The sequence below is a fragment of the Dromaius novaehollandiae genome, chromosome 4 (assembly GCF_036370855.1).
Source record: "Dromaius novaehollandiae isolate bDroNov1 chromosome 4, bDroNov1.hap1, whole genome shotgun sequence".
In the NCBI taxonomy this organism is placed as follows: domain Eukaryota; kingdom Metazoa; phylum Chordata; class Aves; order Casuariiformes; family Dromaiidae; genus Dromaius; species Dromaius novaehollandiae.
Window position 1 is genome coordinate 61,971,056 of NC_088101.1, and position 26,701 is coordinate 61,997,756.

General features: G+C 41.0%; 1 protein-coding gene across 1 annotated transcript in view; it reads right to left on the minus strand.

The window, feature by feature from the left end:
* The window catches only part of LIMCH1 (LIM and calponin homology domains 1), a 183,084-nt gene that overhangs the window by 20,103 nt on the left and 136,280 nt on the right, over positions 1-26,701 (minus strand). The window contains exons 15-23 of the mRNA XM_064511217.1: positions 26,366-26,614; positions 25,394-25,429; positions 19,919-20,045; positions 17,166-17,320; positions 16,565-16,967; positions 12,777-12,998; positions 3,371-3,464; positions 2,044-2,216; positions 1,251-1,356 (exon numbers count right to left, since the gene is read on the minus strand). Coding sequence (XP_064367287.1) covers positions 1,251-1,356; positions 2,044-2,216; positions 3,371-3,464; positions 12,777-12,998; positions 16,565-16,967; positions 17,166-17,320; positions 19,919-20,045; positions 25,394-25,429; positions 26,366-26,614 — 1,565 coding nt within the window. The remainder of the gene's footprint in view (positions 1-1,250; positions 1,357-2,043; positions 2,217-3,370; positions 3,465-12,776; positions 12,999-16,564; positions 16,968-17,165; positions 17,321-19,918; positions 20,046-25,393; positions 25,430-26,365; positions 26,615-26,701) is intronic.

The following is a 26,701-nucleotide window of genomic DNA, read 5'->3' on the forward strand; positions in this document are numbered from 1 at the left end:
GCACCGGCCCAGCCCCGCGGGGCGGCTCTGCGGGGACGGCACACACACAAGACAAGAAACGCCGCGGTCAGAAGGCCACGCGCCGCCGGCCCTGGCCAGCCCAGCCAGGCTGGGGATGCGCGGGACAAGCGCTCTGTAAAGCGTGGCTGAGGAGAGCTAGTTTCCAGACCACGAGGCCTGCCCGTATGTAAATGCTGCTGGTGTAACATACCATCTAATCTTACAGGAGGGCTCCGGCACGCCGAGGTCTAACTAAGGACAGCCACCCCTTCCTGTCTTCGTATGCTGCTCACACTGCACTTCTCTTGGAGATGCACGTTTTGGGGATTATGTGACCCTTTACATGCTGTCAACACTAGAGAGCAGCCAAGTGTTTCAGCATCACTCAGAAAATACCAGAAGTGCCTGCCATCTATTGATGTTTGGACTGATTTGCACTTAACACAAAACAGTTGCTTGTGTGCAAAGCATCTCCCTGCTTAAAACAAGTGAGACTTCTATTCCTTTTCAGACAGTTTTGTTTTTCGCAGTGACCACCTTTAGTAGTTTCAATCCTGAAAACGCTGGGAGAATCACTATATTACCAATACACAAGGTAACAACCGAACGAGCTCTTGGGGGAACAAAACTTCAGATAATTTCTCTCTCTCTCTCTCTTTTCTTTTTTTTTTTAAACAACAGCTACATACATGCATCTCTAAAATCTATACAAAATAAGACTACTACACATTATCCATCTTAAACAAAACTTTGTCCCGAGGGTAAAAAAAAAATATTCATTTTTATAAGAAGTTTGGGTCAAATTGAGAGCTGTAGCCATATATGTGTACTTGTCTATAAAAAAGAGCTATGCATGAACAGCTGCATGCAGAATTTATCTCCAGAAGTTTTTATTGCCAGCTAAAACCAATTGCTCAGCCACTTTCACCAGGCAGCAGTACTAATAAATTATAACACTCATCGATATAACACACTTTTTGATGCTAAGCCAGGTATGACACGATAGCACCTCTCCTTGTCTGCCTCCTTTGAGTCACAGTTCTGCTGTCGTGTTTATGGGGAACAAGAACAGTTTTCTTCCATCACAGAAGACATTACCGCTACCACTCAGATGCAACTGGACATTAACTAGTCTATCTGCAAAAACCTTTGAGTCATTGATCAGGCGATTCCCCCCCGATACCACATGTAAGTACTCAGTTACTGTTCAGCCGGGTTCTCCACAGCTCCCACACTCTCTTTTTGCTCACCTTGTAGATCAGCGTTCTGCACAGTAACTTGGCTGGTCTCGGGTAGCTTCTTTAAAAATGGGAATACTACACTCCCCTCGGGTTCCAGGGCTTTTGGTTTTGTTACCTGTTTGGACATTTGGGAACAGACAACAACATGCAAAGATCAGCAAGTACAATCAAAGGCTAACTTAAACCCTTCCTACTTATTTTCTGAATCAGCATTATCAATGGTTAATAAGCATCTATCTCCAGAATTATAATATGGAGTTGAAACATTGAAGTCCTGGAAAAAACTGCTAGTTGTTTGTTGCCCAAAATATTCCCACTGTCCTGCACACCAAAGCCAATAGTAACCCAGGGCCAAAACCCTAATGTACCTGACAGGGCAGTATTGTCATGGCTGGTTAGTTGTTAGCTCTGCCACCACCTGCCCTTACTCAACATTTCAAGCTGACTAAAAGTGCAGGCTCCTCTGCTTACACTTTATGGATACTCTGCCCTCCCAGCATTTGTAGGGACGTGAGTTTGCAGGTTAAGCTCTCTTTTCTGCTCCAGCCAGTTTCCACATTTGGATGCTACAAGCGGACCCTGGAGGTTCTTTTTGCAGGAAAACTCTCCAATAACAAGAGGATTCTGCACAGAAACCACCCTGCGGGGTTAGTCACTGGCAGGCTGCTTTGAATGAACCGCTAGTGTGACATTACATAGAGCAAAACACCAACCAGTTGTCTGTGCAGTGAACATTTGCCTGCGAGACCTTTCTTCCTCTGTTTTGTCTTGTTTTCTGCTCCGTCTCCTTGCCCTGACATACCTCCTGCGTAGCAGGGAGCTGTGCTTCCTTCTGCTGTTCCTTTTCAGGTTTCTTCACGTCTTTCTCGCTGGAAGCAGCTTCCTCCAAAGGGACAGGGCTAGCAGGTAACACTAAGCTGGTCACAACAGGGCTGGCACAAGCTGCAGTTGACCTGAACTGCTTTTGATCTGAAACTACTCCACACATACACGAGACAAAGTTGCAAAGCTAAGATATTTCTTCAAATAAAATGTAGCCCTCCTTACAATCTAATTTCTTACTGGATATACCATAAGCCCATGATCCAGGTGCTTTTAAAAATAATCTTTCAACACAGGCAAATTAATCTCAGAGAAGCCAGGACTTCTGTATTACCCATCAGGTGCAATTCAAGACTGTTAACCTCCATGCTGCTATACAATGATTTATCCACCAGAAAGGCTGGCCTGTTTCCACCTGTGAGCCACCAGAGTATTTAAGCCAGCTGATGAGCCCTTGCTAACAGTCTGTGTGCTTTAGAGACCTGCAGCACCTCAAGAAAAGGCTGGAGGTGCTTCTACTAATGGGGTGATGGTACTATGTTAAATATTTGATGGGAAAGCTCAATTGTTTAAGTAACTTCATGCTTGATGAGTGGAGCAATACATTTTTATACCAATTACAGGCAGAGATTTCTTGTAAATATCTGCTTCAAATTTTACCTTTTACTTACGCATACCACAATAAACTACGATAGGCCAATTTTAAAAAATGAATAACAAAAAAAAAAAAGAACATGAATTTAGTATGATAGTAGGCAGCAGATTAAATGCATGCTGAAGGGTAATGTTTTAGAGACACCGCTACTGGGGAAAGTAGACTCAAATGTAATAGAGAAGGACAATTTTACAAGTAAATTGCTTTCTTCTGATTAGGATTCATGCATGAAGGCTTTAAAGTGGAAAATCAAGAGCGCGTACAATACTGTTGATTTAATTCACTCCCAAATGCAAAACCCTAGGAGGAGGACTGAAGTACCTCATTCTTTAATGTCTTGAAAAAAATATGCTAAACACAAGCTGTTACTGACTGGTGGTTTCTGCCCTGATTGCTTTCTGGTTACAGCACACTATAGCAGCAGCTATTCAGGTACACGAACAACAAAGCAGACAACGCGCATCCAGAGCAATGCGCAGTTAAACGTGCAATTTTTGACATACTCTGCATTTCCTAACAAACCCTCGCGGTGCCGCTACAGACACGCTTATCGAGCTCCTGCGGCAGGATGGCCCAAAACCCCAGCCCGCTGGTGGGCCAAGGCCAGGGCCAGGGCCAGGGCCAGGGCTTGCCCTGGACAGCAGCAACTCACCCAGGGAAGCACACGCCAGGCTCACAGCTCCTGCACTTCCAGGGCCGGCCCCAACCTGTTGGCTGGCTGCTGTATCTTCTTCCACTGAAGAGGCCTGCAGACAATAATGTGGTTGAAACACGACGACTACAGTGGAAATAAAAGTATGTGTTGATTCCTTAAGGCAGTGCTTGCCGCTTCTTTGTAATGTATTTGAACCAAAATGTATCTGATTGAGCTCAGTAGGGAGCAGAGCACTGGGAAGTAAATTCATAAGCAGTATGTGCTATCTGGTGTGGAGTCACTGGGCTTTAACGTCCTTTCCTAAAGGTTCATCAACACCCATTACACAGTTGTTTTGGAATAGCCCATGCAAGTTTACAAAAATAGTAGGATATCTTGAATTGTGTTAGCTGAAGATAAGCATACCTTTCACCCTTATTTCTCTCTTCCAGAATAACATAACGACGTATGTATTAGTGAATACACAGCATCTTCTAAGGTTTTAAAAGTGACAAAATAATTAAATACTTCCTTTATTCCATGGCTGCCTAAACAATCTGTTATCTGAAGGAAAAAGCCAGAGTTCCTATCAAAGGTAATGAATACTTGAAACATTATTAAGAGAGGACTGAAAAAATATGGTGAGACCTTATCAAGCCAACAATTCAAATCACTTGTGAAGACAGCTTCCTGACCCAGGACAAGCCTGTTGCAGAACTAAATCCACACCATCAAAAAACAGTAGCACTTCAGCAGATCTCTTTAACAGCTTGCACTTACAGCAGCTTTCCCAGTAGGCAAAGCAAGAAAAGCTGCAGCAAACCAATCAGCTATTGCACAGTGCTTCTAACACACGAAAGACCTAGAATTTGATGCATTCAACAGAAAAAAAAAAAGACCACTTTTAGAAATAAAAAGTAACACATTTCAGAAGTGGTCTATTGTAGACTCACTGTTTCTCTGCCCATCTGATTAACAGCTGCAAGAGAAAATCTGATGAAATTTCCTCCCAGATGCTCCCACCATCTTTTCTGGGGGCAGGGCTCATACCTGCACCTCCTGCCTGTGAGCGGGTCTCCAGCTGCACAAAGTAAAATGCACACTTTGAAAGGGCAGCATGGAAAGTTTGAGGACCTCCTCTCCAACACGCCTGCCTGCGAGCGCCCCATATGGAGAGCAAGCAGGCAGGAAGCACACCTCACCTCCATGAGTCACACGTGCCAAGGAGGGACAGAGCCACGAGAGGAGGCGCAGGCTAAAAACCAGGCTCGAGAGAAATGCTCCACTGACCACAAGTCCTGTGCTCCAGCAGGTTTGTCCCTTGCGGTTCTCTGGGACTCTTTTCCCCTGCATAAACAACCTCTCCCTTCTCTCCAACCCCACCTTGGTGCCAGCCCGCGTTGCAGCTGAGTTTTCTCCCACTTCCTCAGCCCCAGCAAAAAAACATTGCAATTAAAGGAAAATGTCTCCCCCTTCCTCAGTCCCAACAAGCAGAACACTTCAACTAAATCAAAACATCTCCTTCAGCCTCAATTCTGGCTCCGGAAATGACAGTAGCCAGGGGGGAAACTGCTGGAAATCCTCTGCTCATCACCAGCCTTGCACATGCTCCATGGAGAAAGAAGGACTTTTTTCTCCATGAGGGCCGCCCAGAAGTGGAGCAGGCTGCCCAGAGAGGCCGTGCTATCTCCATCCTTGGAGATTTTCAAGACCTGATGGGATCAGGCCCTAAGCTGCCTGGTTTGACCTCATGGCTGATCTTGCTTTCTGCAGGAGGCCGGACTAGAGACCTCCAACCTGAATTACTCTGAGATTCTGCAACCTGCAAACCTCCATTAAACTTCTAAAAATAGTTATTTTCAGGAGCTCAATGCCCAAATCAAAGTAGATTTTAACTAGAAAAGCAAAAGGCACCTATGTGACAACTCCATCCACTGTTCCAAAGCATAACCCTTCCAATGAAATGATTTTAACTTTCTATTGTCATTATTATTTATATTATAATCATTTTTAGTTTTGGTAAAGCAATGGAACTCACCCTTCACTCCCAGAAAGCAACAGTCCAACCTGAAAAACTTCCAAAAAAAGAAATTCAGCTTGTATTTAAATCTAAATGTTCAGGCTATAAAGTCACAAATGATGGAAAACTTGTCTTACAGAAGACGTGCTGAACACCATTACATACACCCAGGGGAGTAAGTCGCCATGTAGCAATGGTAGCTGGAGTTGTGGGAAGACTGCAGCCACATTAGCTTCTCAGCAGAGTTAAGAAGCACAACGAAAGCATGGAGCTCATGCAACTTTCATCACCTCTAGTTCTAGAGCTACCTCAGGAAACTAAACATGGTGCTGTACTCCGTAGCTATCCTGCATATGTGTAATTACTAGATCGGCCTATAATCCTTATATCAAGCATGGAGGTTGAGTCAGGTATAGATATAGATGCTATTTATAGAAATGCTTTCAAAAAGGAGTAAAAAAAAAAAAAAAAAGACGTGCTGCTTGGTGCAAGAAAATTAAATTTTGAGATGAAATTAAATTTTGCAGAAGTTCTGTTCCTGCTCACGAGACTTGACTTTTCTTCCCCGCTCTGCTGAGCAATTAAATGCTAGCAACATAAAGCTAAAAATATAAAACTGATTAGTAAGTAATTTACAAAAAATAATTAAGTCAGCTTCACTGGGGAACTCTCATTCCCAGTATATCTAATACTATTTATAATACCAGGTAATGTAATATTATCTAGTATTTGATCCACAACTATATGACATATTTAAAACAATTCTTGTACTGTTACAACCAACACAACTCCTTTTCTACTGCAGAACATTCATTCACATTTCATAAGTATCTTTTAACCAAATTGTCATGCTGTCACTGAATTTGGAAAAGGCTTTTCAACAGACAGACATTTAAGAGACATCTAAGAAGAGCGCATTTTGACATGGACATCCAAAACAGAGTGACTTGGTGAAGAACATTTTTCAAGTGTTTTAGAGTAGATGTCACCTTTTGAGAGCAAGGACTCTTGCAGCCTTTCTGCACTGCTTACACACCTTGTCATAGTCATGCGCAGTCATGGGGGAAAAGGAAGAAGGGACAATTCTGTAGGGCCACAGAGCCAGTCTGTAGACTGGTTTGCTATAGGTGCTTAAGAGGAAATGTCATGCGACACCTCCTTGTCCAACGCCACCAGCAAGGAAGCCTTCAAAAGGATGTAGCGAAGACCTGGCTGTGTAAGGCCTGTGGTTCTCTCTGCCCCCAGGTCGCTGGCTGGACTTTGTCCTGCTAACTCTTGAAAACTAAAGAATGTCATTTACTACGGAATAGAGTTTTTAGATTACCCATGCATCTAGTTACCCAGGAGTTAGTTAAAGTGAGCTTCCCCTGTTTACTTTTTAGAAGCCTTATGCAATAATGGGAAGTTAAATACTGTGATTTCATTTGCAATTACAAGCAAATCAGTACTAGGGGACAAAACAACACTTCAGCTTCCCTAACCAAGGTATCCATTTAGCAAAGAGACATACACAGCTGTCTTCATAGTGCTAACAAATGCCTGCTCCCCATGAAAATAAAATAGTTAAGTTTGTGGCAGACAGGATTTTTATCCCATTAACTACGATATCAATCAAGGTATCTCTTTAATTAAGACCACACAATTCAGAAATAGCTGCACTGCTTACTGCTGTGGCTGAACCTTTTCTCCTTGTAAAATACTGCAAATATAATAACTAGGAACTCCTAAAATACTGAACACCACATCAAGATAGAACGTTATTGGGCTGAGTGAACTACTGCAAGAATCCAAATTCCAAAGGAAGTTGCACTAGAATTTTATTAACCCTTAATGCAAATTAAATCAAAACGTAGACTAGTTAACACTACCTGCACACAAGATCAAGTGAAATATTAACACTGTATACAAATACAAATATTAACATCTTCTATGAAAGTATGGCAAAAGAAGCTGTCTATAACCAGGAAAAATGCAGAGAAAACTGGAAGAACCAAGTTAGAACTACAGATAAAATACTGTAAAATCATTCAGGAATGAAGTTGGTTGCAGTAAGCATCATTTGCCACATGTAAAAATTACCTGACATCTTTTAAACTTTTATTCTTGAAACTGTATACATATCATTATTTTCCAGGTTATACTTTAGGAATTAAAAATTTTGATACAATATCCCAATCAAAGCTAGCACTTTCTGTTGTTGTGAGTGGTAACAATGACATGGCTTGGCTGCCACAGCTAAGTGTCTTGCCAGTACAGTACTACAGCCTGAACACTGCTCTGACACATTAAACCATCTGCCTCTTTTCCCTGTTGCTCTATAATGCTATAATCAAGTCAGACATATAACCAGAGATTGGGGTGGATCCATAATTGAAAGAGAAGCCTTGAAAGTTTTGCAAGAAATAATATTAAGTATTCCTTTCTCCAAATCACAGAACCAGAGGACATTTGCTAGAGTTACTATTGCTCATTTGGGATATAGAATAAGCTCCTGTTGCTCACCAACATTAAAAAGCACATGGGGGTCTGGAAGATGAGAGACATGGACTTTAGGCTCATAACCAAATCCAAGCAGGGTCCCATCCTACCTAATTAGAAGTTTTGTTGCTTTCACTTCTCATCCTAAACTTTTTCCCTCCAGACAGTCTAGCTCTCCATGCATCTTCCATGTGTGGTTTAAGGAAAGGCTGTCAACTCGGAATACATGTACTTACTCTACACGTTTCTTGTAACGGATCAAAGAACAAAGACTTGTCCTACCAGATATGTTCAAATCAGGATTTCAACCCAGCTCTCCTGTAGCTTGGCCAAGAACCCACAACCACATGAAAGCTTATACTTTAATCTCAGTTCAATCAGGATTTTTGAAGATGAAGGAGAGTGTTACTTGGATATAGAAGAAAAAAGTTTCTTTTGTGCCAAGCGTGCAGTGACTAGAAATGGACAAACTTAAGCTGGCTAAATAAAAATTAAAGAAAACCCAAAATCTCTTCCCTCCATCCCTGCCTCCACCTTTGAAAAGTTGCTGTTTAGATCTCGATTTATTTATTTTTAGTTGATCAAAGCAGAGTTTTAATTAAAGCTGTAACAAGCTAATAATTTCTAAACAGTTATACAAAGATTGGTTAAAATAAAGCGATAACACTCACTGACAAATTAATCTCCCTACACTAAAATCTGTATGAACACTGCTTTAAAACAAAACATTTACGTAGCCAACTTTAATTCAAAGAGCTAGAGGATACGACTTCTCAGTATTTGCAATGTGCATAATATTATGGGTGAAAGAAAGCATGACCTAAAGGCTGAACGATAGGAGCGGGGCAAGGAGATCCTGGCGTTATTGCTGGCATTGCCCCTGACTGACCAGGAGGTTCTCAGCATGCCGGTCTCTTGGCCTTTGCCTCCATCTCTCCAGCTGCAAAAAGAGAGGTGGACTTTACCTACTGGTCTCTTAGCAGCACTTCACAACCACTAGTGAGATATTTTCATCTGGCTTATAGGGCAAATTCACCCTGCCCAGCAAAGTCAGCCTTCAGAATCACAGAAACTTTCAAAGCTACTGTGAATAAAAGTAACTCTCTTGTAAAATCCAAAAAAAGTCCTAAGTACCCTACACACACCCTACATATATATTAAGTATATATTCTTGAAAATATTCCTCTTTATCATCCTTTCCACCACCTGCAGGTTTCTGCATCTCACTCGCATTTCACAGCAAATTTAGGCAAGACTTGCATACCTTTCCAACGGCTGCCAGTCATTACTATGTTCATGTAGGTGGGTTTTTTCCTCTGTCAGAAATACAACAGACCATGAGGTATCACCTGTACAAAATGATCCTTAGGCCTTTCTAACCCCCCACCCCACCCCCCACAAAACCTAAATCATACTAGTGTTTTCAGTGGTGCGACTCGACCAAACTGTTTTCCAAAATTCAGGCCAAAAGAGCTGCTGAAGTACAGCTGCACAGCATCTTCCCATGTTGCAGACAATGCCTGAGGCCAGCCGGACAGATTTAGAGCAGCGCTACAGAGCTTCAAAGGGAAGCCTGCCAGGCAGAGAGAAGACAGGACTAGTCAATTTGACAACTGAATTGAAACAGCGGGGGAGCAGCCATAAGAAATGATGGAGGAGGAAGGGGCACGCAAAGAACAGGAAGAGAATTAGGACAGCGGGACAGGAGGGCCAAAGGTAACATATATATATGTATGAGAGGAATATACACACTCACAACAGAGAATCAGGACAGAAATTAAACAGATAAAATACAAAAACAAAACAAACGTCAGAGCCACTAGAGAAAAAAAAAAGCTAGAAACACCATCTCTTAACAGGCAGAGAACTAGTGCCTTTGAATCTTATTCAAAGCCTGGGAAGGATAAAGCTAACAAGTCTAAACTATTTCAATGAAGGAAAGTGTACAAATAAAAGGCAGTGAAAGAAAGTTAAAAAAGGCTTAGAAAACATGGTCAACTGCATCTATTCGTAAAAATTTTCTCAGGGGAAAAAATGTATTCATTTCTTCCACTCCAGATAACTCTGTTTCTTCATCTTGGCTGCTTTTCTATCCCTGTTTCTGTCATCTTCTCATCCTCTCCTAAAAATTCAGTAGGGTTAAGCATCAGACAAAAATCTCTCTGAATGGGTCAAATTAAGCACATGCTTAAACAAGCCCCTACAAAACAAAACTCCTTTTCTTTTGCAAAGTGCCACACTAGTTACTTTCTCACAAGGAGAAAGAGCGGCCAACTGAGCTGGGTTCTCATTGCCACAGCAGCAACATAGCAGTTAGCTACCAGAGAGTCTTCACTTCAGCCTTGTGCTGTAGTCCTGCTCCCTCCCTGCTGGAAGTGGTACAGCAGTGGCTTCAGAAATGCTTTCTTGCTTCCAGGAATGTGTATCTTGGAAGCTTCATCCCAACAGGGCAAAAGGCAAACCCCTTCTTCTCTTGGGACGGCTCAAAGAGACAGGGAAAGAGCTATTCAGCGCCCTCCTCAGCAACAGGCTGTGTTTTATGAGGAGTAGGACAAGCCCAGAAAGCTCTTCTTTCCACATTTGGAATTCCAGCCTTCCAGGGAGGCATTATGTCTTCAGAGATATGTCTATTATTTCAGACTCTGCAGATGCAGGCTGGCATTGTTCTGTCAGTTGTTCAGATACCGACAGAAAATAGATACAGGGAGAAGGTTGCGAGAAGAGCATCCAGTGTAACTGCCTGATTTGATTTTGAAGGTAAGGCCCCAGATCTATCACATATGTAATGACCTGCCTGGCAGTGCTGGCCTGTGCCCCAAGACACAAGCCAAATCTCAGTGAAGAAGCCAAGTGTCAGTACCATGCCCCATCTCTGTAACCTGGCATGTAAGCCCTTACCGTGCACGAACTAGTGCACTCCTGCAAGAGCTGTTACTGCCTGTGCCTTAGTCTAAGGCATGGAAGCCTGGAAAATTAAAACTGAGAAGTAGCTGGGTAAACAGAAACAAACACCTAGAAGGAGTAGAATCTGTAAATCTTATCTTAGGCTGGCAAGTTCCCTTCCAAAGACAGGCAGGTTTCCCTCTCTTTCCCCCCACAACACTCCCTACATTCAACTTCTTTCCCCACATATGGTTCCCTCAAAGTAGCTTCCTCCCCTTGCTCTGCCCTTGACATGCTAACACCTTTGTTTGAAGCTGAAGAACCAGGAGTAACTATAATGATTTGCACTGTCCAGTCATGTTATTGATCAAATCATGAAACTAAAGATACAATATCCTCAGAGCAAAGAGACTCTGTCAATGGCACAATTTGGGTGCACATTTATTCTTTCAAAAAGAAAGTGCACTATTAAGTGCACTCAAGTTTACAAACCAGAATAACCTTCTGGTTTTTCTGCACATGTAAGAGTTGCAAGGAATCTGAGAATTGAAGCTGTTCAGCCACCTCTGCCAATATTAGCACTAGGGCTAAGACACTGCAAGCAGAAACTGGACACAAATATTTGGGTTTGGACAGCCACATCACCCTCAAAACTGTAAAAAGGGATGAGAGGGCATCAAACAGGTACAAACAGGTCCAAGCTGTAACAATGGCTGCTCCTGCTGGGTTTCCTCTCAACACTTCCACAGCTGTATTTGTCTGCAAATCCTAAAAAGGAGACAGTAACACTTCAGTTCAGCTACTTTTCTGGTTGCCATTGTGTTTCTAACCTACATCAAGCTGAGGCCCTTCTCTTTATCCTCCAAACATCTCCATTACCAGTTCTCCCAGACGAGATGTAATGCTTATCTGACTTCCCCCTTGGAGCCAAGTGGTCTCTGCTCCGCCACGTCTGCCTGCTTTCCTGCAAATCATTCACTCGATTCTACACCCATTCCCTCTGACAGCACCACATCTGTGCTCGGGACACAACCCAGCTTCCCATGCTGGCTGCAGACTCCATAATGTGACAGTCTGTGGCCGAAGACTGGCATGAAGCAGGGAAGTAAGATAAGGCACAAGCCCTTCAGCATGAATGAGCCACCACTCCCAGTGACAGAAAGCTGCCTGCTCCCTCTCTCATCCATCTGGCCAATGCTCAGAAGTTGTCTGAGATGAAAGTAAAAATTCTCATACTTCAGCTCTCACCACATCTCTGATTCTCTCTTTGCTATTACAAAGAGAAATGTCTACAATTCCCCATCCTGCCATTTGTTTGCACTCCTTCCACAGGCTTTATTTGCAGTCCAGTCCTTATTTCTTATTTTATTTTTACCATCTACTTTCTTTTATTTCAGTTTTGTAGCATCTAGATTCCTGCTGTGATTCGCTCCAGTTTTTTTCCTGCCCTTCTCTCTGGGGAAGAGTGGGAGAAAAGATGAAAAGGTAAAATTAATTTGTTTCTTTGATAGGGCAGTTAAGAAGCACATTGACCTCAGAGTATTTCAATAACTTATCCCCTTTTCTAATATTTCTGAGAGGGGAATGAAAGCTGAATGCTCAAAACTGCCAGCATATCCACATCCTCTTGTTTGAAATTTGAAAACTGAGACTATAATGACTCACACAGTCCAATTATGTTGTGGATCTAATCAGTTGCCATCAGGAGAAGAGTTGAATAAATCTGTACAATTGCTGGGACACAGACTCAATTTCTTACTGGCCCAGCATATTTAAAGCATGCTTTTCAGCCACATGACATCCAAAAACCAGGCGCTGGCTGCAAAAAATTTCTGAACCTTCCCATACCATTTCTCTACCCACAGACCAAAGGCAGAAGACTTTAATTTATAAAGGACTTGGGGGGTTTTTTCCTGCTCTGGGCACACCCTCTTGAAATAAAGCAAGTGTAGCCACTTGGGTTTCATTAGTTAGTGATTAAATACATTATGAGACAGAAAATTGGCAGAGAAAGTAAGGCTGATTTGTTCATGTTGCTCTTACTGTTGGCTCTTTGTGCACACTCTGAATGGCAGGCCTCTGTAAACTGAGCTCAGTACTTGTGGGGTCCTTCTTCAACTCAACCAGGGGCCTGTCCCCTCTGGCTACTCCATCAAATTTCAGAGATCTGCTTGGCGACGGAGTAAATATTACTGTTGTGCACTCTTTATCCTTCTCTTCAACTCCGTTGACATTCTCTCCATTCATGCTGACTTTTCCATCTACCTGCAGAACACAGTTAAATAAATAGGCTGAAGAAATTAGCTTTCCATGGAATTTAGGAAATTAGGAACTCAGTGTGACATTATTATTATTATTATTACTACTATTACTACTACTACTATTATTTTTGTTGTTCTTGTTAACACCATCTGCACCATCAGTGCAGGACAGAGCCAAGTACACATTTCAACAGGCCAAAACAAACAGGCACAATAGACACAAACCCCATTCTGTGGGGTTCATAAACAAAAAACAGACAGAAGGTAGGAATTTTCCTGCATTTCCTGGTCTATCTCTCTCTGTCTCTCTCTCTTTGTCTCTCAGTAACATACAAACACTCTTTGTGCACATCACATAAACAGGGGATTTTAAAAGAACAAAGCTTTAAGATAAATTTAGACTTCAAACTTCTGGGTTTTGCACTGCTTCATGCAAGAGGCAAGCAGGTCTCTCCAGGATTAACTACACTGAGGAACCACTACGCAATCTCACAAACTCATCACAATGTTAGTAGGTGGTGCTTTCTGAAGGACTGTCATGTGAACTCTGAAGGGTTAGGAGCAGCAGGGTTCATTCATTTGTTTCTTCACTGCTCATAGCAGAGAAGCAAGGAACCAACAAATAGTATAGGGCATTCTACCGTCTCCTTGAAGTGATAAAATAAATAGCTGCTTTCTCAGAAAATGACTTTATGAACTCTCCATGAGAAGGAGAGAGCAGAAACAGGTCAACTGTCCTCGAAGTCAAGCTAGCTTATTGGCATGCACATATTCCCCTGAGCAGCTCTTACACAAGAAGTAAAACACCAAATAACCTCTAGACAACTAAGAAGTCAAATACAACTTTTGTTTGCAGCATAACTGTATCACTACTACAGTTTTTTTCTCAGGACTTCAATGCTTCAAAATTATGTTTTGAATGGAGGTGGCATGTAAAGAGTTCACTCAGTTTGGAGGCCTGTTTGTAGAAGTCATGGAATACATAAAAAATGTCTTGTTCCAAAGAATTTACAAACCCTTCACAACAAGAGGGATCAGTTAGAATAAACAGAGAGACTGACAGAGCACAAGATACCTGTAGTATCATATTGCACCTGCCTAGCTACAACATAGGGGGTTATAGGGGTCAGCAGGGGTGAATTTTAAAAAAGAGTTGAAGGAGGGCTTTGCCACACTGTGCAGAGATCCTTCGACTCAGCAGGAACATCATGGGAGACAACGTGAAGGTGAGGGAGCAAATACTGACAGACTCTTCTCTGCTGTTAAGTGGACCTTGGGGGAGTAACAGCATAGATCAACGATTTCTTCAAGAAGCTAACTGGGATGAACATAGTTAGTCATTTCAGGTGACTCCACAGGTACTGCATAAACACAAAACACACGTAAAAACAAGCTCTGAGGTAAGCCATTCTGTGGGAACTTTTCACTTCAAAATGTTACTGAAAACTGCCGCAACAATTGTCAGAACTGCTCTATCAAATTGAAACGATGCTGTTTAATACAACAAAATTGCTTGCAGTCTTCCCTGCTCAGCCTCCCTGCTCCATTCCTTCTTTCTCCACTCACTTATCTTCAGCACGTTACTTCTTGAGTAAACAGCTTGGATACCTCAAGAGCAGCACTTCAACTTAGTATATGCAATCAATGCTAAGCTAAGAGCAAAACCAACTCCTGTAGATTTCTTATATACACGCATCTAGAGATTTGTTCTCTATATAAGGGTGATTAACTAAGGGGTCCATCTCTGAGGCACTGGGCACCCTCAGCTCTGGCAGAAGTGTGAGGAGGTGAAGGCAGATAGCACCTCCCACAGTCAGCTCCCAGGCAGGGGAGAAGCAGCCAGGATCTGCAAGCATTTCAACAGCTCTGACTACTTTTCATATGAAAAGGTTCCTTGCCTTTTCCCACTGCCATCATCTACTCAACACAGAACTACTCATAAGGTTTATTTCTAAATGCAAGTGTGGGCAGAAGTTGAAGCCCAAGTCTTCTGGGACTGTGTGCCGGATTATCTACAAGAGAGGCATGTCATGAAAGCTCTCAAAAATAAAAAAAGCCAGAAAAACACTGGCAGGCCAAGCCATCCATTTTCATGTCTCTGTTTAGACTAAGACATTTCTCTATTTATATTAGAGAGGGAAACCAAATGTTTGAATGATCAGGACAGATGCCCTGGCTGCAGAGTTAAACAAACATACTCCTCTCCTTCTGATCTGGAGCAAGTCAACACATTGTCATCGGAGCAGAGAATCACTGATAAACTGGTGTTTCAGGGTAAAATAATTCTGTAGCTACGTGTTCTAGGGAATAACTCTTATTAAGATCAATCACATTGTTCCACATCAAGCAAACAGGATCTAGACAGACTTTTAGTGGTGGCTGGGGGGAGAAGCATCCGTATGTTAGTTTCTCCCCATATATGTGAACTATGTATGCATAAATATGCATGAGTGTAATACACACATGTCCTAGTCCTACAAAGAAAAACATGGCAAAGATCCTTTTTCACTACCTATACAAAGCTGACTTGTATTTTAAAGAGGCAAACCACCTGAATATACACGGTAGCAACGTTGTCCATAGCTGGGACATCAGCAGAGCTTCTGGGGCCCTCCTGTGCTGCTAGCAAAGTAACGGATAGCGATGGCAGACACAAGGGGACCAGAACCATACAGGCTTGGGAGATACTTGCTGGGAAGCTACATAATGCCAAGAACAGAGGCTACTAGAAGGCTTGGGAAAGCTCGAGTTTTGGTACAGGCACTATTAGAAGCAGATTTATTCAAATTTGGCCGATTCTGGCCTGTTCCCTCTAACACCTGACAGTTCTACTTTGCTCAGTTCCTGCAGTCTGATCCAGCCACACCTCCACTCTCACCAGCAATCCCCAATTACACTGCTGCGCCAGGACCAGTCTGTTCTCCCTAAACTTGCATGGACAGTTTGTACTGCCTCTTTACTCCAGTGAAGCATCTTTCCCCATTCACCCCTGGCGAGAAGCAGGACAGGCAGTATCTGTGGGCCAGCTGCTCCTTAAAGCTGAAGGAGCAGGGACTTGCCAATGAATACATGCACACTGTAATGTTTCAAAAGCTAATGCTTTGGCTGAGCTGGACAGACTTATTTGGGCATGGCAAAAATCAAATCCCTGATGCAAAAGCCAGTTCAGGCCTTGTTCCAAATTTTAGGGCCTCCAAATTCCCCATCTCTCCCCTTTTGTTAAAAAAAAAGAACAAAAAACCCACAACATATTTTTCCTAACCTCTTTCTCACAAAGTGCCTTGCTTTTTTCTCAAGGTCCCTCTCCCCCGCCCTTATCCAAATGAATTTAGCCTGAAGAAAAATGTCCTGCAGAAATATTCCATTCTGAACAGGTCACGTTTCAGAATATGTTAGTAACCAAGATGTAATCATTAGACTGGGGAGCACAGAGCACAAAACTGATATACAACACATCAGAATGCTGCTACCATTTTTTACTTAAATTGCATTAAACATCTATACATTCAGCTGACTTGGTCAGGATCTCTTTGTCTCCTAACTGATTTTGAGCAGCGTAACACATCCTACCTTAAAATTCTTTAAAATTTGCTGTGTATTTTTGGGTTGTGAGTAAGGCTTGGGTGTCAGCATAGGCACAGCCTTGGAGACAACAGTTTTGCTTGGGGATGTGCGGCCCGTCGAACCACTGGGTTCTAATTCAGCGGTCGGAACAATGGTTGCTTCAATGGTGGCAGTGAATTTTGGAGCAGGCAGTGATTGTTGCCTTAAGTATCTTAGAGGATTTGGGTCTTTCAGCGGGGAATTTGGCTCCACTGAATGGCTTCTTTCCAGAATTTTTGGCATCTGCAGACGCTCAAGGACAGCTTCACTAATGGTGAATCTTTCAATGTACTGCTGGAGGATACTCTCGGCTTCCTCCTGAGACTTTGCATTCTTGTACGCCTCATGAAGCTCCCGCTCTCTTCTCTCTCTACATGGGAGACAGCACAAGAAATACCACCACATGGAAATTAACACTGGCAACCATTCCTATTTCCTCAGCTCTCTCCCCAGCCCTCCCCCTCCCTCAACGCATGCCCTACAAGCACGGCTGCCCACAGTTACCTATCGACTATGAAGCACATAGCATTTTTAGCCACGCACGCTGCACTACAGTAAAACAACGTACTTCTCTTCCACAATTTCTCGGTAGGTTTTGATGCTTTTTCTTCGCTCATTTGTTCCCTCTCCAGACAATAACCTTTCCATTTTCTTTCTCTCGGCTTCTTTTTTTATTAAATCCTGTGAAGCACTCCTTCGGCGACTCTTCCACCGAGCTAGGTCCTATGAGAGAAGGAAGGCACCTGAATGCATGGTTGCAAATAGCTGAAAACTGGCCACAGAAATCAATGAACCCAGCTAGCCACTTTGTTATGCTCACTCCTGGCTGCGGAACAGGCTAACATTACCTGCATGAACACTTGATGCAGCAACTTTTATTTTAAAGGGAAAAGGAGATTATACCATAAAATTAAGACACTGCTTGACTAGTTTTTTTTTCCTAATAATAGGATACAGTGAAAATTTCGTATCTCTGTTGGTGTCAGCCAACTACATGGAAGGACTGTTGATCAAGGGGCTGTTTAGCCAGAAAAATGCAGTTGTGCATCCAGGCTAAAACTCTTCCTCATGGGCACCCAAAAATATTTTGGCTCCAGCTCCAAGCAACACAGGTTATGGACTAAAGTGTCTCAAACCTGGTTGACCTGAGACACTGCAGAGCGAAAAGACTATAGTTTGCACCAATCTGTGTAGCCATGCCCTTGTTGTGGCAATGATCCTATACTTTTTCGAAGTTCCCCATCCAAAATTGTCCAGAACCACAGATTTTGGTTCTTCACCTTTCCTGTAAAACCAGCCTTACACCACAACACAGAGAACCACAGAAGATACCTGCTACGGGTATCGATTTCTTGCATCCTGCCTGGGTTATGAATTCACAAGTCATGGAGAATATAGAGACAAGATTCATTTCACAGTAAAATATTACAGTAAAGAAGTGTTTCTAAACTGTAATATTTCTCTGCAATCAACCAATAAAAGAACAAAATTCTGTATGTAAAAAATAACCTCTGTAGTACTTTTGCAAAGAAAATAACTTCACAGGAAACTGAAAGGGCACATTTGTCATTAACTTTACAACATCGCGAAAATAGTGTACAGATTATATTCCATGTACTCTAATAAATTCTGGTTTTAATAAAAATAGTGATTCTGTATACATATTCAATTCAAAGACTATTTCATTACTCACGTTTTCCCAAATATTTTAATTGCATTTTTATTGGTAAACAGCAGAAGGTACTGTAAGCATAACTTACTTTATTAAAACCAGGAGCAAATCTTGTCATTTTTACTTTAGCTTAAAACCACAAATTATTGATGTTACACTCAAGGGAATGCTCATTAAAGTATTTCTTCACATGACCTACATATATCAGTCTATAATCCCCTCCTTGAAACGTGGTCTTTCATTTTCCTCAGTTACTAATTATTCTCATTGTAGTACAAAAGCATTTCTTTATTCAGCTATTCCCACTATTGCCTATTGTCTGGAAATTAGTTTTTCATTAGTGAATTCCATAACAGAAGCCTTCCTCCGCTTTTTCTTATTAAAAACCAGACATGTTTATCTTTTCTAGCTCTGATGCTTTTGAACAACAACAACAATAAAAAGCTACGAAACTGCTAATTGTTGGCAAATTTACAGCATGGGCATATAAAGAATATCAGGCCATGAACGCAGTGTCGTCCCTACAAAGCCCACTGAATGCCAAGGACATTCCAGCAAGGCAATTTTTAGTAGCTCTTCAGAACTTTTAGTTCAGTGCATAAGGTGCTAAGGGCCTGGAAAACCTATGCACATTAGCTAAGAGTATTTTCCATTCAACAAGAAAGAGTTCTCGAACCTCTTGAATTCCTTTGGACTCATTCTTATCTCTGCTGGGAAATTATGGCTTCCCACACACACAAACCACCCAGTTGAAATCCTTCATTGTTCTACTACTGACAGTTATTTCTTAGTTGTATATACTGTTCTTTTTTTAGATTTTCCTTGAATTTTCTATCGAAAGCTTCTCTGAGATGTTTCATAGTAACTATTCTTATAATCAGAATTGCCGTACCAACTACCTGAATTCAACGGAATTTTTAAAAAACATATCAAAAATTCCTCATTTAAAATCAGTCTTTCAGGAATTAACATGATTGATACTGAAATTCCTCATGCTAACCTAACCACAAATCATTCACAATACTTTTCTGACCCTAAGTAAGGTACTTATTAATTTCCTGGATATAACGCAAAATGCCAGGACAGCTTAGCAAACATCCTAAGCAAGAAGCAATGTTTTACTTACTCCTTTACCTAACGTGTGACGTATTAAGTAATGTTTTGAAAGGGCCTGTAATACAAGCGGGGTGTATCTAACTCAAAGAGGAATGTGTTTGCTTGGATAAGATGGAAGGGATTAGCATTTTCTGTATCTTTCCAAATTTACTAAAACCAAGTCCAACCTAGGCATTTATCACCTTACTTAGGCTTGTGTTGTGTCATTTTTCACACTCACATACTATAAAAACTAGAGAATTCAGCAGACAGCCATTCTGCTTCCACTTTTACCAGCCACAGTTCAACTATGTTTTCTTAAAAAGCAAAATACCAGGTACACATGCAGCAGGACTTGAAGACCTTACATTCTGTAATTTACATCAAATTATAAGCTTTTATGCTTTTAGCAACAACCCACTGAAAAACAGAAAGGGAAAAATCCTAATTATTTTTAGTGGAAAGTTAGAAAGCAACTGTAGATTTAGCAGGTTTTCCTTTTGCCTAGGTAGTCAGCCTCAATGCTGCTTTTGCAGATAATGTTGTATACTCACATCTTGCCATCTAGTTTCATCCTCTTTCAGTTGGTTGTGTATATTCTGCAGTTTCTCATGGCGAGCTTTGCTATGAGGCTGCATCACAGCTTCATCTTCACACCTCATGTCAAACATGCTCACGCTCCTAAACAAGGAGGAATAATAAGAAGTGCAGTGTTATTTACAGCTTATATTCCTTCAGTGTGTTGGAGTTAAGGTCACATGAGGGTGCTACAGCAGAATCAAACACCTGCACCATTTAGAAGCTCCCAAAAGCAGCAGTCCATCAGAAGGACTAATTAGCATCCCTATGACTTCCACATAGTACTTCAGGCACTACACTCCTCAGTCTTCTCTTGTTATGGGTCAACAGCTGACAGCTGACAGTCTCTCACTAAATAGGACTACTAATATTAAAACTCCGACAAGAGCTCTTATTAAAAATGTTCTACTCAGAGCTGATTTCAGAACATTTAACTCTCTGAAGATCAATTTCCCAGTCAGTTTTCAAAACCCCTCCAATTATTCTCATACTGTGGAGGTAAGTTTTCGCTTTATTGTAAAACAAGAGAGGCTTGAGAAGTACATTATGGGCAGCACCACAGGCTAAACGCTATTGTTACAGGAGCTGGGAGAGCCTGCCCAGAGAAGTACATGCAGTGCAAACAACATGCTACTTCCTCCTCTGCCCTTCCCCTCCCTGCTTTGAAGAAACTCAATGCTATCAACACCAACTTATTAATACATCTAATCTAACAAAGGAAAAGCTAACTGCACAACAAACATTCATGTCCAGGCCCCAACAATTTCTTTATACACACTCTATTTTTGCCCTTGACCTTTCAAAAATTAAAAGAAAAAAAAGGTCATAGTTTGATACCATACATCCATTCATATTACCTAAAGATGTTCACATGAACATAATGTACTTTACCTTCCCCCTCCCCAGTACCTATTATTAGTAAAACATGACCTCAGTTGTGCCATTAAAAGCAAACATAAAATTAAAAAAAGCCATGCAGTTCCACATGAAGTAATTTCACAGCCATCTTCAAAAAGACCATCTGTAGCTTAGGTGAGCCAATTATCAGGAGAAGCACCAAATGAAGATAAAACAGTAGGCAACTGTGTACATAGTAATTCAAGTCAATACACACCGAAAGCTGTGCATATATAAATTTAGCAAACGTTTATATTCAGGCAAGCGAAGACATGAATGAACCCCACATTTATATTCAAGCAAGCAAAGACGTGAATGAACCTCTCTCAAGAATGAAAGGTCTGGACAGTGCACAGATCCCATCCTGGTTAGTAGGCATTTGTTCAGAAATGAAGGACAGAACACACACCCAATTGCCTGTAAGCATGAGCAGTGAGGTCAGCATTATCACCCAGCTTCAGCTCTTAAACAGAGTGTTGAGGAGGGGCACACTAGTCTGGGTTTCTCTGTGCATAATTTAAGGATTGCATTGCTCAGGATTGGATTGGAAGACTCTTAAATAACAGACAAAAGAGATGGGTAAGTTTTGTAGTTTTTAAAACCAAAGGCATGTCACCTGTTACGGGATATTTAAATATCACCCATATTTTGCAGACTGGGAAAGGTGGGAGATGCATAAATTTGTTAAAGAAAGTCACCCTCAGTGGGTTTATTCCAGTTTAAGAGCTTCTGAAACTCATATTAAGAAAAAGCCTTTGGTGTGAAGCATTTGCCACCTTGTGGCTACTGGGTCAAACTGGTTGTGTAGCTCCCTTCTTGTACCCTTCATTCAAAGAATTTTTCATTCACATACGATAAAGAAAAGCAGAAGACACCAATTGCTGGTAACTGGTTCTAGCAGAGTCCATGAGTACTAGCCATCTGTCGTTTGCAATGGGAGAATAAAAACATTTTTATACCAACAGTCGTCTGATGTCCTAATGAGAGGCTACTATTTCTCCCCTGCATCACTCAGGTCTCTCAGGGTGCATAAAGACAGCAAAACAAAGGTTTTATGTCTGTTATCAATGCAGTAAAAAAGCACTCTGGGAAAGGCTTCAACCTAGGCTAGGGATCAAATTATGCACTAGGACTCCATATGCAACTTGTACGCTAGTTGTCATCTCCTGCTGCTGGGCCTTCATTGCCATGGATAAGCAACCAGATAGGTTCACACTAATGTCAGCTCCAGTCACATAATGTTATTTTGCAAACACGTCTTCCCAAGAGAGCACACTGCAGGAGCTACATCTCAAAGCACCATGCTCTGCTCTGACCAACATGTAATAGCTACTGCGAAAGCCACCTAGTTCCCTGAACACAATGAAAAGGACAAGTGATTGGTCTACATTGACCTCTACCTGACAAATGCATCCCTAGAAAACAATCCAAGAAACCAGAACTCTGGGCTTCTGCCAAAAGATAGTTTCACTACGAATCCCACATAATTTCTTCCCATTTCTCTTTCTCATATAAGCTACAAATGACTCCAATCTGCCACTAATATCCGCATGAATAGAGCTAAATTTATTCCTTCTTCCAACCATGTGCTGGATCAGCAAACACAGAGCAGGCAAGTAGATGGGGCAGATGTAAAATTCATGTTCATGAATTTTCTGCCATGAGCAGAGCTCTGAGGTTTGCATCCAAATTCTGTCTGTAAGCAATAGGCCTTTCTGCTGACCAGTCTATTAAATCTGCTGTTCTGACAAAGATATGGGACAAATCACTGAGCAGATCACCAGTTTGTTTTGGTAGGCTAGGTCTCTGGGGTAATGTGATTTTTAATTTACACTACTTTATTATCGTACATTAGGGTTGCTCTTGTCAGAGAGATCATACAGCATATCATCTTTTTTTTAAGAAGTCTGAACAAGTATTGGATAAAAAAATGTATTCAAGATTTCTAAATCCCTTGTAAAATGGTCCTCAAGGACTTGAGTGTTCAGACTATATAATTAAAAAATGAGAAATATGGTGAATAGCTTTTTTATAAGAATATGTTAAAAATCCTTATGCAAGGCAGCTTTGTGGCTGCATTATAGATGTACTAAGACCTAACAAACCCCAACAAACCATAAAAAAGTGAGAGGCTGACTAAAGAATCAGACTCTAGTAAACAAATATATCTCAGTTCACTATAATTTTCTTGTCAGGCTTCAAGTAGAAAGCATACATCTAAATGAACCCTGGGCTGTCAGGTTACCACCAGATTTCAGCCCCGTATCTTAAGGAGATGGGAATGGGGCTGATAAGGAGCAACAAGCTAGGCATAGGAAAGGTAACTCCAAGAAAAAGAGGCAGATCCACCACATCGCAATCATACCATTAAGTTGACCTTCTTGCGCCCTTCCCTTTCAGAAGAGCTTATGTTGCTAGCACTTTACCACTTAATGTTGTGCCCAAACACACCATTCTTTGGGTTTCTTCTCTCCATTCTGCTAAGTCTAACCTGGAGGGAAATGAAGAACCCCCAATATACATTTCCTTTCCCAGATCTAGAACGGATCCCACTTCTACACTGTGCGGCATGCAAGGTTACAGGCATCTGAAACCTGAGACAGGGTTACAAAAAAGAGTTTGGGAAATGGAGAAAGGAAAGAAGGAACCACTAGCAAGCTCTTGCCCCCACAAGAGAAAACTCATACCTCATGCAGTGTTTAAACTGTTGAACTATCTTTAATTATGTTTATGGAGTCTCAAGAGCAATCACAATGACTAGCCATGGTTGTCTCCTTTACACCAAATTATGCCGAGTACTGCCTTTGTTGGACCTTGAGACAGTTCTGGGCTGATGACACGGTCTAACGTCCGCATTACCATCACTGCCAGCAAAGGGAACTTTGCCAGTCTAACAAGGGAGTTTCTAGTTTTGCCACTGGAACACAAAGCACCTACTTGAAGATTGAATTAAAGCTACAGAAGCTACAGCTCCTTCTTAAAGGAGATCTAACAAACATTTTGGAAGCATTTTAAATGTCAGTTCAATTTATTTTTCCCACTTGCAAGCCTTATTTTATTAGATCCTTCATAAGTACTTGGTCCTCAGAAGGAAAAATATAAACTTATATTTGTAAGAACTCTTAAGACAGTATAAGAAAACAGTTGCTCTGTAAAATGTGACACATCTGGAAAGGATAAGAGTGAGGCTTGAGGAGTTGTTGTTTTGCCTTTTTAAACAAAATCATCATCAATGTGGAAGAAATATGATTTATTTGCATCTTTAGCACTGTCACATTATACAACCAAACACATTCCAATGCCTCTTTGAAGGCACTTACATGTACTTTTTCTCATACTTGCATTTAATACAAGTATGCAGAAATGTGGGCAAACAAATGAACAAATCAATCCGATTGGTACACTTTATGAAATGGTAGAACGGCCGCCATTGTTAAGCACAACAGTTCTGTGCTGTTGAACAACTTTTATGTCATCTCTTAATTTGATTGAAAAGATTTCTGCTGCTTGGAAACGATCACATTTACTCTGAGGTCAAAGCATACTGGCTTTGTCTAAAGAATAAAGTAAATCCACTTGTGTATTACAGATCTTGTAGAGAATGTCCAGTACAGGACTCCAACATTTATGATTAGAGAAAAGGGTGAAAAATTACACATGACTCTCTGGATATATTTGTTTTAAAGGAACTCTATACCATTTATATTTTGTCATTTAATCTGGCAGGCAGCGAAGGTCACGTGAATTTCTGTGCACACAAGAAGGATATTACAGACACTATTATGTGGATAGTTCTCAACTATTTTTTTGCCTCTAAATGCCTGTGGTTTGTAAGTAAGAATAGTTAATATTTTCACAGAACTTGCAAAATGGCATTGCATGTTATTCAGAACTACAGTTTACATGCAGCCACACACAATTAAAATATGTTTGAGTGCAATAAATGTCACAGTCCCACTTCTTATGTGAAAAGTAAAGTATCAAGGTGAAAAGCTCAAAAATGAAGTTCAGTACATTATTAAATTAGACTTAACCTAGAAGGGATTCAAGAGAGAGTTTTAGAAAGACAATTAATGAGCAACTGAAGACTTATTTTCCCGATAATTATCTTGATAGTCACAATGAACTTTATTTTACTTGGAGTTTTGGTTTTCTCTCTGTCAAGTTGCAAAGGTCACACTTCTGTTTCTTCCCAGCACCCAGCCCAGACTCAGCCCAACTCCCTTTAGCAGTAATTGACTGGAGGTAATGGAAATTCAGAAGAAAAACAAAAGAAAAGAAGAAAAAAAAAAGAAAGAGGAAACAATACTTTAAGCAATAGCTGCATATTAGCATTATGCTCAATTTTTAGAGGCTTTTACATAAAAATTATTTTTAGCTGCAATGTAAGCCATATTGCATTCAATTTTTCAGTGCTTTTCTGAAAAATTTATTTGCTGGAACACTGCAAAATAACAATGAGGCATAAACTGCATTTTAAATTAGTAGAAAGACCAGAAAGCATGCAGTGTAAGCTGTTTAAAATAGAACCTCGTGAGCACAAGACAACTTACTCTGCGTCATCAGACACAGCAGTTCTGGGGCCGAATCTACAAGACCAAATATAAAATTAGAGTTGATAAATACATTAAATATCAATTGCAATTAGAGCCATAAAATTTGGGTAACTTTCATTTGAACATCCAACCTCTGTATTAACAACTTAGTAAAGCAGACCAAAAGAGAATCATACTGTTCAGAGATTATATACTCAGCAAACAAGACTTACCTAATCAGCTGAAAGCTAGCCATTGAAACTATGTAAGCACACCACCCTTCCCTCGCTGACCCTATACCAGTGCCCTCATTATAAAAATCTGGTGAAATATACCTAAACGAGGTGTAGAAATTAGTTACTGAAAATAGACAATACGTTATATATTAAGTGACACACATGCAATCAATGGAGAAAAAAACCTTAACAGTTACATTCAACAACAATGTTCACAATCACCATTACTGAAGCATGGAAGAGGGACAAGTATTGTAGCCAGAAAGTGAGCCACATGATTTTGGTTTTCTTGTGCAGCTGAGAAAGGTTACTTGTAGTACACAAATCAGTGTCATTCACTAAGGTGACCAACTTGCTTAGTCATGCAAACAACATGTTTGTATCTGGGATTTATCATAAAATAACATCAAGTACAGAAGTTCACACTTCTAACAGCAACACTTTCTTATCGCAGAGAAGCAAGGTACACATCTCTAAAGATGCTCAGCAGTCCAGCTGAACCTCTGCAACCCATAAGCCTTTCTGCATTTACATATATTCTATAATCAAATATTTCCTTTCATTAGCTGTGAAGAAGAAAACAGTGCACTACTCAACTATTTTATTTGTTTCTAAAAAGCATATTCCTGACATACAGTATTTTAGTCCAGACTGAAAACAAACCAGGCAGTGCAAAATCTGAATCCCAAAGTGTGCACACAACAGAAGAGCGAGGGGTGTACAAGCTGTGTGATTCACACCATACAGAGCTCACGTTTGCAGATGTTCATCCTTGGATGACAGTGTTTCATTTTTATTTTCCTCAGGAACCTCCTGAAGGTTTGATGTTTGATCCGGGTGGACTTTGTTAAGGCTACGATCAGCCATTTGGGCAGTAGAAAGAATATCATCTTGTCCTGCAGGAAGGAGATTGCATCTTTCCTGCCCTTGCTGATGTTCTTGCTGAGGTTGCATTGCAAGTTTTCCAGAGCTATTAATGCAGACTTGTGGACATTTTTCAGGCCTGAGTGAGCCAAAGGCAGCAGTGCAAGGAAGTATATTAAGGAACATTTGAAAAATCACATATGCATAACGAAAAGCATAACTGCAA